This window comes from Peromyscus californicus, unplaced genomic scaffold (assembly GCF_007827085.1).
Source record: "Peromyscus californicus insignis strain IS unplaced genomic scaffold, ASM782708v3 Scaffold_9__1_contigs__length_137607984, whole genome shotgun sequence".
Lineage (NCBI taxonomy): Eukaryota > Metazoa > Chordata > Mammalia > Rodentia > Cricetidae > Peromyscus > Peromyscus californicus.
This window is the reverse complement of record NW_026294617.1, coordinates 63992416-64007329: the sequence shown is the minus strand read 5'-3', so window position 1 is coordinate 64007329 and position 14914 is coordinate 63992416. Positions and strand designations below refer to the sequence as shown.

General features: G+C 42.6%; 1 protein-coding gene across 4 annotated transcripts in view; it reads left to right on the top strand.

The window, feature by feature from the left end:
* Arfip1 (ADP ribosylation factor interacting protein 1) overlaps positions 1-13431 on the top strand; it is an 87884-nt gene extending 74453 nt beyond the window's left edge. For all 4 annotated transcript variants that reach the window (XM_052730356.1, XM_052730357.1, XM_052730359.1 and 1 more), the window contains one exon: positions 11605-13431. In XM_052730356.1, the coding sequence (XP_052586316.1) occupies positions 11605-11760 (156 nt within the window). In that variant the 3' untranslated portion in view covers positions 11761-13431. The remainder of the gene's footprint in view (positions 1-11604) is intronic.
* The last annotated feature ends 1483 nt before the right edge of the window (positions 13432-14914 follow it).

The following is a 14914-nucleotide window of genomic DNA, read 5'->3' as shown; positions in this document are numbered from 1 at the left end:
ACATGTGTGCCAGTGCAGCTGTGCGCACACATAGATGTTTAAAATAAAGTGAGTTTACTTCTAAGGAGAAAGGAGAATATGCACAGCTAGAAAATCTTTTAAATAACATGCTCCATTTCTCAAAAATAAGTCTAGTTTGAAAAAATAAAGTTCTATTTTCCAAATATAGCCTGAGCCTGTGATTCCTTGCTTTGCTTTAAAACCTGCTGATCAGTTCTTTGCTAAGAATAGAAAGTAAGCTGATGTGAGCACATGAGTTACCTCAATCGTTCTTAAAGGACAAAGTAGGAATCGTGTGATGAAGGAAACTTTGCACATACAGTAGTGTTTCCTGTTAGTGGTTAAATGCCTTCCACATTACTGCTGCTTCTTCTAAACCCAAGTGGTGGGGGGGGGGGGGCATTGCTTCCTCTCTTCAGAAACGAGACAAAATTGACTGTAAACCATTAGGAGAGTGAACCGTGAGCCGTGTGTTGATTTTGAAATTAGACTTAGCCAAGTCTCACCTACCGGAACCACTTAGAGCAGCTGGTAGAAGATGAGTAGGAGTGCAGCAAGTTGTGGCCGTGACGGCACACCAGGCTGCTGGCCAGTTCAGTTGGTCAGCTGTGCTCAGATTTCCAATAGAGTGATGTTTCCCAAGGACATCGCTTTTTGTTTGCTTGGTTTGGGAGCTGAGGCTTTGGGGTTTGGTTTTTTGAGACAGTGTCTCATATAGCCCATGTGGCTACATGAACTTGAACTCATAGTATATATAGCGGAGGGTGACCTTCAGTTTCTGACCCTCCTGCCTCCACCTCTGAAATGCTAGGAATGCATTGACATGTATGTCTTCTAATCCTTCTTGGTTAGAAGTGGGGTAGAGGTTGGAATTTCAGATTTCTGGTGGATATGTTAGAGAAGAAGAAATAGTTCCGGCTCTCCACTTTAGAAAGGATTCACTTACGAGAGTGCATGCTTCTTAACCATGGTGCTGCACTGTACCTGTTGTGTAAGTGGCTGGTCTCTGTGGGCTCCTCAGCTCCCCTTTTCACTGACACTGCCAGCCTTGAGCATCTCCCGAGTTGGCTCGCCAGGTTTTGTGGTTTGTGTTGTATTTAAGTGGTCAGTGTGAGAGTTGAATGGGTCAGCAGTGAGCCACAGTGTCAGTGCAGTGGTGGGGCTGGTGCGCAGGACTGATACTTGACCAAGTCTTCCTGGTTACTGTCTCTTGGGTTGCTTATCTCTAGTGAGGATTTCAGAGTGGCATTTCATGACAATAGCAGTGTTTGAGTTTAACTTTGCTCCTTGGAAGTTTTCTGGGTTCTTGCTGTGACTTGGCACTTTCATACTGACATTGTACTCCTGTCGTGACTCATCTGTGCTTTGTTGTGCATGACCAAAAAGTCACTTGATAATGAGGGTGATTTTTAAAACATTCTTAAATTTAAAAGGCAGTCTGGTTTTCTGTCCAAATAAACTTAAAATCCTGGGCCTGGAGAGTTGGCTTAGCAGTTAAGAGCACTGGCTGTTCTTCCAGAGGTCTTGAGTTCAGTTCCCAGCAACTCAACCATCTATAATGGGATCTGATGCCCTCTTCTGTGGGCACACATGCAGACAGAGCACTAATACAAAAAAAGAGAAAAAAAAAAAAAGAAGAGAAGAAAGAAAGAGTGAATCCCAATTTTCTCTTTTTTATATAAAATATAAGTGAACCCTGGGCCCTATACATGCTAGGCAAGCACTCTACCTACGAGTTTTGCCCCCAGCACTTCTTCCTTAATAAGCTGAGAATATTACTGCTTGCAGTTTTTAAAGAATATAAATTTCATTAAAACATTCAATAAATGAGATCAGAATTTTGTAATTTCTATAAGACTCAGGTTTATAATTTTTCTTAATAGTTTTCCATGATGTTATAATATATTCTATTCAGGAAAACTCTTTTGTGACTATAGTGGTGAATGTGAATGGGCCATTGTTTCACTTAGCTCTATATTGCCGAGTGTCCAAACTCCAGGAAGCGCAGGCTTTCTCCTCTCTGGAAGACTTTTCTGTGTGTTCGTCACCCCATGTTGTCAGTAGCTCAGTGAGCTCTGTTGTCTGATAGAGAACTTGAGTGAGTTAACTTCCCTTAACACCTGCCGACACCCCTCAGCACACACTGTTTTTCCTTCTGGATTCAGGAACACCTGAAGGGACAGGACTAATTCTGAACATGAGGTCAGGAATAGAGTAAGGATGAGTGGGATTCTCTTCACTGTGTCTCCTGATCATTTCTGGGAAATTTCTGCTGCACTCTCTCTCTGGACCTCTGAGTACTCCAGTGCTCTCAAGTCTGTGATTGTCAAATTCCTCTAGTAGGCTGCTGCTAACTCTCCCAACTCCTCTTGAAAATTAACTTTAAAAGCTCCAAAGCTCATGTGAATGACTTACGCAACTTCATTTCCTGTAACAACTTGCACATTTCCCTCCTCCCCACCTGCCCCCTCCCCGTGTGTCACAGGCCCTTCTTCGGTTAAAGGGCTTTGTGTTGTGTTGTTACGGCCATTGGTCTCCTTTGCCCTCAGAGAGATACTCTGTGAGTGAGTCTGTGAAGTGCTAAGCTTTCAGTCAGTGGACGCTGGGCTGTGAGTACTCCGTAAACAAAGGACACTAGTTAACAAGGACTTTGTATGTTATATTTCTGTATATGTAATCTGCAGTTTTCATGTTTCAAAGGGTGTCTGCTACTCTGGAGGCAGTGGAACCTGGGAGGACGGAGCCGATAAATGAAGCGGACTAAAGTCTCATGCAACAGCCAACTTCATTCAGGGCATCTGATGATTTATACTCTGAGGGTTAGGAGGAGTCACATGAGCAGAGTGTCCAATCACAAGGGCGAGCTGCACTTGGTGGCTAAGCCGTATGTGGCAAAACCATGTTTTTCCATGGAGGCATATAAACAAATAACAGTAGCCAGTTTTAATGATTAATCTAAAATAAACTCATTCCTAGCCACTACGCCTGGAAGGGGCACGAAAGCACACTCCAAGAACACTTCTGTGTTTTTGAAGAAACTGAGGTCACAAGACTCCTGTCTGTTTGCTGGAGTTTTCTCACAGGCATTCAGAAGTCTCCTCACACACTATCCTTGGTCTGTGTTAGGACAAGAGAGGTCTAGTGGCTGGCCTGAAGTCTCAGAGCTGAACTAGAGTTGAAACCTCCTAACTGGCTCCAGAGCCCTGCATTTAGTTGAGTACAGCGTTTCAGTGCTGTTCCGGGTACAGCTCCTGAAAGAATAGTGGGAGAAGATGGGGAGATAACCGTGGGAGGCAGAGTCCATGTGATCACATCCAAACCGAGAGCACTCAGAAGGGAGGGAAGGGCACTCACGTCAAGTCAGAGTGTAGAAGGCTGCAGACATTTTTGTCCGAGGAGAGAAAACCTCCTCATTCAGGGTTTTGTTTGTTGTTTGAGATGTGTTCTGACTGTGCAGTATAGTCTGGCTTCAAAAATATGAGCTCTTGAGTTGCTCTGCCACAACCGGAGAAGCTGGGGCTGCAGATGCCCAGCTAGCACTCAGAAGTGTGTGTGTGTGTGTGTGTGTGTGTGTGTGTGTGTGTGTGTGTGTGTACATACATGTGTGTGGATGTGTGGTGTGTGTGTGTGTGTGTGGATGGATGTATATGTACATACGTGTGTGTGGTGTGTATAGTATGTGTGTGTGGATGTGTGTGGATATGTGTGTGGGCTGTGTACACGCGTGCGCCTGTGCTGGAGATCAAGCTGTATTCAAAATGTGCCTTCGCAGATTGAAAGTCCGGCCTTCTCGGGCTTTTCATCAGTGCCTTCAGTTACTTTCTTTCCAGGGTGCTCATTGGCAGTGCTTCACTGGCCTTCCACCACCGTTTCCTAAGACTTTCAGCTTTAACCTTCTACTCATCGGTCGTCACAGGCTGGATCTAAACCCGATGAATCAAAAAACTGAGATGATCTTTTCTGCCACCACTTGATCATACTGTCTCCTTGCTCTCACCCCTTCCCAGTGCCATGCCCATGTCTTGATTGTATTTCTCCTTCTCTGCCCAGAGTTGCTTTGGCCTGACAGGCATGTGAACAAATGATGTTGTGTTTCTGGAACCCAGTGGAGGGCCAAGTGGGGGCTTGCTTCATCTGCCTGTTCTTCTGGTGTCTTCCTGGAAAGATCAGTGACACAGGAAAACATAGATATCAACTTTGAAATAGTGGGGTGTGGAGAAAGGCGTTAATATTGGTGTCTTAGTAGTTGGGTACCTCTTAGAGAATGGCCTACTGCACCCTTTCTGCATATGCTTACGCTAGTCTGTTGCCCCAGGAGTTGGGTATATTTAATGTAACTCCTGTTTCCTAGACTCACTGGGAGAGCCAGTAATGACTCTGAAGTGCCTCACAATGTGACTGTTTATTAAGACTAATAACTTACTTTGACTGTGTGAAACCTATTGTTGAATTGATTCTCTGAATAGGAAGGGGGCGTGTGTAAGACTGGAGGCATAACTCAGAGGCTGAGCAGCTGCCTAGTGTGTATGAGGCCTGTGGTCTCACAGCCTTGCTGACTACAGGGCAGCACTCACCTGTAGGACTTCAGTAACCTCATGGTGTTCATCCTCCCAGGATGCTTTGTAAATGGGAGGCGGTGTTATCCACTTGGCATCACCTCTGAGCATGCTCTTTAAGAGCCTGGTTGGTCTCTGCCTTAGGAGTTGCTGTTGGGTTTGTTTTGGCCTTTAACAATTAGAGCATTGTATGGTATGTTTAGGTCACTCGGCAGATGGTGCTGTGGTGGTTTTGTGTAGATCTGATCTGGTTTTTTCACTGGCAAATCTTCATCAAAGTTCTTTGTAATTAGCACACAGTGATTTCGTATATTCCTTTTAAATTGCTTTCTTTCTGATGCTAAGTTTTAAAAGTTTGTCAGATTTGTCATCTCCTTTTTGCCTGTAATAGTCATTCTTGTTCTTAAGTCTCTGCTTTTGTTGTTTTGTTTATTCTTTTAACCACTGTTTTTCTAAAGATATAAGTAGTTTCGGAATTTTTTTTTCTTCTTTATATGTACAGAAAGACTTACAAAAGCTTTAATGCTGGGGCATGAGGTGTAATTTAGAGACATCGTGGCTTGCTTCATGCACAGGCTGTGGGTTCCATCCCTAGCAATGCAAGCATGCACGCATGCATGCGCGCGCACGCACACACATGCACACACATACATACATACACGGGTACATACACATGCAAGTACAGGTTTAATATTGTATTACCTTGTAATTGTAGGAAGTTGCTTGTGTGTGCTTCAACCCTTACGTGACCCTTGGCCCAGTGTCACCACTCCTCCTGAGCGTGCTCCGCCACCAGGCTTTGCTTCAAAGTTTTGCTCAGAAGTTTTCTAAAATGCTTCTTGTCTCGTGAGTGCTGGCAGGCTACACTAGGTGAAAGAGCATGCAACCATCCAGGAGTGTGACATTTCCAAGTTCCTCACACTCCAGTCTGTCTTCAGGAGGTCTAGCCTTAGGCATTTCTTGACTTTATGAGCTGAGATGTTTTCATTTTGTTTTTCTTTCTTTGAAAGATTCTTCAAGGGGCTGGAGACATGACCCAGTGGTAGAGTGCTTAGCTCAAAACCCATAAGACCCTGGGTTCACTCCCCAGTACTCACCCACTCCCCAAGAAACAGGTTAAGTAAAGTAATACAAAATGTATTTAATAAATTTGCTTAACTAACACAATATTATATAAAATTACTACTTCCATGTAGTGTTAGAATGTGTTGTATGGTTATAGTGCAGTCATTACAAGGCCAATATCCCATGTGGGTACCGTCTCCTAGTATCTGCTTGGACCAGAGTATTTTGGATATTAGATTTTCTTGTATTTTGAGATACTTACGTGCGCGCGTGCGTGCGTGCGTGCGTGCGTGCGTGTGTGTGTGTGTGTAAATACATACATATATATGAGTTGTTATGCTGAAGGAACATACATATATACCTTTATACACATAGCCTGAAGGTGATTTCATCTACCACTTTCAGTGGCCCTGCATCTGGATCATACATGAGGTCCAGCATGGGACTTTTCGCTGGTGTCATAATCAGCACTTAAATGTGGATTTTGTAGTGTTAGGGATTTTTGTTTTCAAATTTGGTTGCTCAGCCTGCAATAAAATTTTGTAAAAGTTAATTATTTTAAAATTGTTTAGCAACTGCTTTTCTAATACTACTTAATTACTATTTTTACTTGATTGTGGTTTTTCTTTATGTGCGTGTGGGGGAGTGGTGCCACCCATGCATGCAAAGACCAGAGGAAGACCTTGGGTATCCTGCTGTATGCTCTCTACCTTGTTCTTGTAACACAAAGTCTCTTCACTGAGTGAAGCAAGGCTGGGTGTAGCAAACCCCAGTGGTCCTCCTGTCTCACTGCCCGCAGGATTGGGTTATAGGTGTGCATGCGACCATGCCCAGCTTCTTTTCTTTCTTTTTTCATATAGGTGCTGGGTTTTGAATGCATATCTTCATGCTTGCACAGCGAGCACTCTTCCACTGAGCCACCTTCCCAGCCCAGTCTCTCTTTATCTAATAACCAGAGTCATCTGCAGCATGTCTGACACAGCTGTACTGAGTCCATCATATGAACATACACCATATGAGTACATACTGTAATGCAGAGCTAACGATAAACAGAAAGGCAAACCATCCTGTTTTAAATCATAAATGTGTTGAGCTTTGACTTTGATTTACTAATTTTTGAGTGGCTAAATGAGTTAATGTTCTATTTAAATTTGTGTCTGATTTTTAAGACGTTACTACCAAAACTTAACATATCTACGTTACAATACTCGCTGTTGGCAGAAAAAATTGACCTGTTTTAGCATACAAAAAAGTTACAACTGTGGTGGAGGGAAAACTGGTTTGTGGCGTAAAAGTGAGGATGGAAGTCGATCCTTTGTTTACATTTGGGAGGCTTTTTGCCTTGTGTTGCGTTTCCATTGCGGCTTCAGAGCTTTGCGCTGTTGTTGCTGTCTTCAGCAGGGACAGCTGAGCACTGTCTAGATGGCGTGCACACATCCACCTCCTCGGTTCTGGAGACTTTTCGTGGCTGTGGGTACTCTGTTGTCCTGTTGTGAGAACACAAGTAGAGTCCAGTCCCCAAGCCCAGCTCCCTGCAGCTGTGTGGATTAAGCTCCATTGTCGATGGAGGTGGTTTCAACCCAGCAGATGCCCCAGGCGGGGCCTGTGAGCTGCCCTCTCCTCTCCAGCTGTCTGTGTGTGTGTGCTCAGTTTGTTGTCACCGCTGGGGCAAGAAGCTGACTCGTGGGGCACTGTGGCTTAGCTAGACATCTGCAGGTGTGGTTCCCATGCCCTGGTGCCATTGGTACAGCTCTCTGCAGGTTCAGTATGTGAATTAAGTTCCATGCTCTCCCTCCAGTCTCTTTGACTGAAAAGTATTAGGAGTTAAATTCCAAGATAAGAAATACTTGTGGTCTGAACAACAGTAAAGTGACCAGTTAGAACTTCCTTGTAGAAATTGAACTTTCACAATACATCAGTCCCGGATTTGCTGTGTAATTCAAGGATTGTCCAAAATAAAAATGGGAAACATAGGCCAAGTAGTACTTTTGGTAGCTGAGCAGGGTGGAAAGTTACTTTGAGCCCTTGGTGGGTCACTGGAGTGAAAGCCTTACGAAGAGGGAGACTGTACTTTGTAGAGTTTATATAAATGGAGTCAAGCAACCTGTGTGCTTCCCTTCTGGTTTCTTTCATAGAACACAGGCTTCTTGCAACTCAGCCATGTTGCATGTAATCAGTTACTCAGTTCTTTCTGTTGAACATTACTCTGTAGCTTGAGTTTTTCTGCCTGGCCCACAGTCAGGACAAATCTCTGACACCCGCCAGTCCCACAGCCGCTCAGACCCGACCAAGTAAACACAGAGACTTATATTGGTTGCAAACTGTATGGCCGTGGCAGGCTTCTTGCTAACTGTTCTTACAGTTTAAATTAATCCATTTCTATTAATCTATACCTTGCCACATGGCTCGTGGCTTACCGGCATCTTCACATGCGGCTTGTCATCATGGCGGCTGGCAGTGTCTCTCTGACTCAGCCTTCCACTTCCCAGCTCTATTCTCCTCCTTGTCCCGCCTGTACTTCCTGTCTGGCCACGGGCCAATCAGTGATTTATTTATTGACCAATCAGCAACACATTTGACATGCAGATCATCCCACAGCACTTCCCCTTTTCTTTTCTTAAAAAGGAAGGTTTTAACCTTTACACATCTCCAAAGTCAGCTTGGTATATTTGGGAATTTGGGCATAGCTTCTCTTACTACTTCCTGCTGGAGGGGGGCGCTGTACCTTATGGGGAAACAAAGAAAATTTTAGGATCATGGAGTAGTCCGTGAGGCTGTATCATCTGAGCCAGTTGCCTTGAAACCATTCTGGATGTTGGATCATCTGGGCCTTGGTGTCACCTTTCAGGGGGTCTTGGCTGGTCAAACCTGATGTATCTTAATCTGGAATAAATCCATAGCCTCTGGCTTTCTGTGGGAACAAAAGCAGAATCTCCTTTCCAAAGCAACATATCCTTATATCCAAATTTTGAAGTCAAGGTACATTTAAAATATACATTTTGGCATAACTCAACAGCTTTTACAATCAAATGTTTTTCTGTAGTTAAAAATCCCAAAGACAACACAATCCAGATTCTCTGTGTAATATTCATCTTTATGTGGCTTATTTTTTATATTAATTTTACTGTCTCTTTAAAGACTTTATTTTTTAAAACTATGTATTTGTTTTTATAACTGTATATATCATCTTTTTTGTCTCTTTCAAGCCTACGTATATTTTACATACATTTTAAACTATTACATCTGAATCTGTCTTATTGTGAATCTCTTGTTTTAAGCTGCAGCAGCTGTGGCTGCTGGCTCCGCCCACCTCAGCTTCCCAACATGGCGGTGGTAGTTTGCCACCAGCTCTGGGAGCTATCATGGGTCTATGCTTTTATCCAAGCAGCGTGTAGCCCAGAAACCTCTTTTTTCGTTTTGTATTAGCAAAGGCTAAATCCACCACGCAGCTTAATGTGCCATTTGCTGAGGCCTCGTTCCCGCCATACGGCAGGTTGAGCGCGCATGCTAGGAACCCGCCATTAGCTCAAACCGGCAGGCTGCCGCTCATTTGAGAGAGAAAATTAGGAAGCTGTCTTTAGCTCCGTTTTAGAATCTTTTTTTTCAGTTTTTAGGTGGAAACTCTTGCCCCACGTTGGGCGCCATTTGTAGCTTGAGTTTTTCTGCCTGGCCCACAGTCAGGACAAATCTCTGACACCCGCCAGTCCCACAGCCGCTCAGACCCGACCAAGTAAACACAGAGACTTATATTGGTTGCAAACTGTATGGCCGTGGCAGGCTTCTTGCTAACTGTTCTTACAGCTTAAATTAATCCATTTCTATTAATCTATACCTTGCCACATGGCTCGTGGCTTACCGGCATCTTCACATGCGGCTTGTCATCATGGCGGCTGGCAGTGTCTCTCTGACTCAGCCTTCCACTTCCCAGCTCTATTCTCCTCCTTGTCCCGCCTATACTTCCTGTCTGGCCACGGGCCAATCAGTGATTTATTTATTGACCAATCAGCAACACATTTGACATACAGACCATCCCACAGCATTACTCCTTTTTATGGGAATATTCCAGTTCATCTCATTACTATTGGTTGACATTTGAGTTGTTTTTACTGTGAAGCTATCACAAGAAACTCAACCCCTGACTCTGATTCTAACCTAGCCTGACCCTGAGCATCCCTGTGTAAGTTTCCATGTGCACCTAGGTTTTCATTCCCTCAGCTAAAAGCCTAGGAGTGGACTAGTTGGATTACAGGTTAATCGTATGTTTAACTGTTAAGAAACTGACAAACTTTACCATTTCACAAACTCATGCGGGAGAAGTTTGGTCACTCTGCATCTTTACCAGTGGTGGGATCACAATGTAGGATTAATGTAGATTTTCCTGATAACTTAAGACGTAGGACATTTTTTTATGTGCTTATGTATTCTTTGATAAAATATCTATTTAATCTTCTGCCTATTGAGTGTGGGAGTGTTAACATCTTACTGAATTCTTTATATATTCTGTAATCAAGCTCTTTACATGTTTACCTTTCATTTTCATAAAAGGGGTGTGTGTGTGTGTGTGTGTGTGTGTGTGTGTGTGTGTGTGATATGCTGGGGATCAAATCCAGACAGCACACCTGCTAGAAAGCTATCAGCCATAGTGGTGGTAGATTTAACTGAGAGCAGATCAGATTAAATCAAGACAGATAATAGATGCAGCTGTCATATCATATTTGAAATTTTTTGTTCTATTTCTGCACTTTGGGTCATATTTTAGGTACTTTTACATCATTAAGATTATTGAATTCAGTTTGGGTGAATATTACACTGGATGTGTAAATCAGAATGAATTTTATAAATAAAACCTCAGGGAAGGAAACAATGTAATTCATAAACCTTTATGACAACTAAGGTATTTCATCAAGAAAGATTCATAGGTGTAGTGTTACTTGGTTAAAATGTGCTCCTGGGAGTCTGGGGGTGGCTCAGTAGTTAGGAGTACCTGCTGCTCTTCTTAGAAGAGTGGAGTTTGGTTCCCAGCACCCACAGTTGCCTGTAACTCCAGTACCAGGGGATCTGTAGTCCTCTTCTGACCTCCCCAACCTCAGGGTATCCATATGCCATATGCACAGGCACACACACTCACCCATGCACACACACACAGGTAAAAAAATAAATCTAAAAACAGTTTTGATGTGCTCTTGGTGTCACTACAACTAATAAGTAGTTGGAAGTATATGGAAAGTTAGATGACGTTTAAATAAACTGACTTTCTGGGCATCATTTGCTGTTCTTTGATTTCTTTTAAAAAAAAAACAAAACATAGCATTTAAAATTATTCAGCCTACCCAGATTTATGTAAAACTTAGTCTTTTTTTTTTTTTTTTTTTTTTTTTTTTTGAGACAGAGTTTCTCTGTGTAGCAGTCCTGACTGTCCTGGAACTTGCTTTGTAGAACAGGCTGGCCTTGAACTCACAGAGATTCGCCTGCCTCTGCCTTCTGAGTGCTGGGATTAGAGGTTTGTGGTACCACCACCCAAACTTAGTCTTAATGCTGCCTCTACCTGGAGCTGGTGTTGTACTGTGGTATGGTAATTGTAGATTGTGTTCCCCTTCTGTATCTCACATAGTTTTAAATATACTTAGTCCCAGATGGAATATGATGGTGCTTTTAGTTAATATTCTCAATAATGCTGTTTGGAAATGACTAACGGGCCTGAGTATTAGCTCCTTGGTAGAGTACTCCCCTAACCAAATGCAGGTCCTTGGATTCTATCCTCAGCAAAAACAAGACATCTTAAGCGGACCTGCCCCCTTTAGGTAATGAAAAAGTCACTAAGAGCTTGGTGACCTCAGCAGACCTCATGTACTTGATGTGGATATTGTCATTATTAGAATGGTTCTTTGGTGACACCTGAATGAGGGTTGGAGGAAATCTCACCGTGTGGTCGGTCTGCTGCCCGTGGTATAATGCTTGGCCTGTCGCTCTGCCCTGTCCACAGGTTAAAGTGTTGCGCAATCAGCTGGTCCTGTTCCACAGTGCTGTGGCTGCCTACTTTGCCGGGAATCAGAAGCAGCTTGAACTGACACTTAAGCAGTTCCATGTCAAGTTGAAAACCCCTGGAGTGGATGCCCCGTCTTGGCTTGAAGAGCAGTAAACTCACCTGGAAAAGAACGAACAGTATTGTTAAACAACTAATAACCTAGTAAGAGTGAAGTAGTTTGGGGAAGTGGTGAGGTGACCGACGTTGGAGTGGCTCTTGCACAGATAGCTTTTATTTTTCCCTTTTCACACCCTAACAATTGAGCTCTTAAATTTGATGAGAAGGTGGCTGATTTTTATGGAAACATAATTTCTATAATTCTAAATACAATAATTTTCCTTTTTGAGGAATCCTTTTTGTATTTTGAGGGTTGATGGCTATTTCTATAATTTGAAATATTTAATGTAGATTTGCACTGATAAGATAAAAATTCAAGGCTTTTGGTCCTAGAAATGAGGACTAGCTGTAATTTTCCAAGGGAGGTTTACATGATTTGTATCAATGTCAGATATTTTATATATGAATATATCCAACATCTTTAAGAAGTTCATGTTGTGCATTATCTTAAAGAAAAAAAGCTATTTTGCAGAGTAAGTTATATAGCGTCCTGCAGTGTCCACAGAGGGGCAACTCAAATGAATGATTGATTGACTCATAGTTTGTGGTAGATATCTTTTAAAAATTAATCTGTACCACTGTAATTTTGTTTAGGTATTTTTAAAGACCCAGGAGTCACACTGTCATAATTTCTATGACATGTTTAAACTTATGAATTTGACACTTGTGTTAGCAATTTTGATTTATAATGAAATCTGCTTAAGAGAGGCGGAGTTTTTTGTTTTGTTTGTTTTTTTTTCTACATGTGGACATAGGAATGGAAACACTTAGTGGTTTCTAGAGTAGAAATTTGTAGATTGGAAAGCTAGTTTGGGGGTAAATTCCATTTTGATAGAAGAGAATTTCCAGACCATGTTTGTAGACTTCCGTGTGTGACTGTACCAGTTAAGCCTTAAATCACAGATCTGTGCCTTCTCAAATGCAGTAATTCTTGTCCAACCGCTGTACAGAACCCATGAAGAAACCCTGTGGATCATGATTGATGTGTCTGTTCTTTGGAAAGGAGCACAGTAAATGCTGGGATTCTATGTCCTCATCAAACCATACTTGAGGTGGATGGGGAAACCAACTTTGGAGTCTTTTGTTTGGTTTCTCTTGATTCCTTTTGAAGAATGGGACTGTGGGAGAAATTTTCCTACTTGGGTAATGAAAAGATTGTGTAGCGCGGAGGTCATAGGAAGGGAAAGGCCAGTATTTTATTTGTGCAGTACTGTTGGTCTTATGTATACAGTTGGCCTGTCCACTGTGGGGGTTTCCTCAGTGAGGTAATCTTGTTTAAATGTAAAGTTCCTTTGATTTTTGTCATACATCTAAATGAGTATTTGGAGAGATATCACTTTACCTGTTCATTTCTATTGTGTTGAAATGAAGTACTTAAAATTACTGTTATACGTGAACTTTGTAGACTGTACGATGTGTTATATATGTCCAAATGCCTTTTAGCTGGCTTTTTTATTAATATGCCTGTTTTGAGTGCTTAATACAATGTAATGTGATTGTAAGTCATGCACCTATTTGAAATCATTCCCTCCTGTATATTTGTACTCTGAGAGAGCCTTATTTTATTCTTCAAGCAGAAAGCTACTTGTGATGGTTATTTACATTCCCCAGAGTGTGCCTCTGGTGTGAATTTTGTATTCTTATTAAAGTCTGTGCTGCATTATCTTACTGCCCTGATCTCATACATTTTAAATAAGAAGTAACTATTTGGAACTTCAGAGAATATACTTTTTTCCCTGATTTTAAAAAAGAAATGGTGCTTCTATTACTTAATTTGTCGTGTTCTGTGAGTCATTCTTTTTTCTCAATCTGAATCTCTCAGGAACTGAACATGCCCAATCTCACCACAGTTTAACAATTATAGGAAAAGAGCTAAATGTTATTAGACTCATGGGTTAATTTTTTTTTCAGAAAAGCTAAAAGTAATGATGATTTCTGAATAGTGAGCACATGTGCAAAAGAAGTAAGTGTAACCTTATGCTAGACAGCGGCATGTTCACTTTGTTGCAAAGGCTATCCCTGACTGCTGTAGAAAAAGGAAAGTTCAGCAAGTAGAAGGTAGTCACCCCCTTACCATCTGCAGGAAGTCACAGGGCAGACCTGAAGTTAGGTGTCTGAGGTGCCAGGTTATTAGTATGAAGAACTCGGTGTGAGTGTTTAGCCGGCTTGTTACCCTTAGGATCTATTGCTACAAGAGAAGACAGGCCCTCGGAATGCATACACACTTTAAAGATGGTTCTGTGTTGCTGATTTGCTTTCAAGAGTGAATGTACCCATTTCCACCTCCGGGAGCATATGTGGGAACTGAGCATGTGTTTTAAGCCAGAATGTAGAAAGTGAAGTGATTCTTGAATCAGCAGGAGTCACATTGTGGGTGTTATGGTTGGAAAGGGAGCTGCTGTCTAGAAGATAGATAAACAAGATCCGAGAGTTTGGGGATGTGGTGCCTCGGGACAGTGGAGGGATAGCTTTTCTCACATTAAAATAGAAATTATCCAAGGAAAACATACACTGAAGGAACTGGCTAGCCAAACTCTGCTCCAGGCTAGCTAGCCAATTGGCTGATTCTCTTGACTTCTTCCCGTCTCAGGCTGAGTGCTGCGAGTCCGCCGGCATCCCATGCTTTACCCGCTGTGCCGCCCCCCAGCCCTGTTCTTTTCAATAGAGTCTGGGAAGGACCCCAAACCTGCAGGAGCAATCTGGCAAAGACCTTGACTTCTTTTTTTTCTTTTTGGTTTTTCAAGACAGGGTTTCTCTGTGTAGCTTTGCGCCTTTCCTGGAACTCACTTGGTAGCCCAGGCTGGCCTCGAACTCACAGAGATCCGCTTGCCTCTGCCTCCCAAGTGCTGGGATTAAAGGCGCGCACCACCACCGCCCGGCGACCTTGACTTCTTTAAGGTGTCCCCCACAATGGGCAAACCATATTGACATCATATACACAGCTGTCTTTCCTTCCTTCCTTCCTTCCTTCCTTCCTTCCTTCCTTCCTTCCTTCCTCCCTCCCTCCCTCCCTCCCTCCCTCCCTCCCTCCCTCCTTCCTTCCTTCTTTCCCTTTCTTCCTAACATTTATTCATGAGCAAAAAATTCCATAAAATAAGAATTGAAAATCTGTAGATGAAATAATACTAGTGTCAGATTGAACACTTTATGT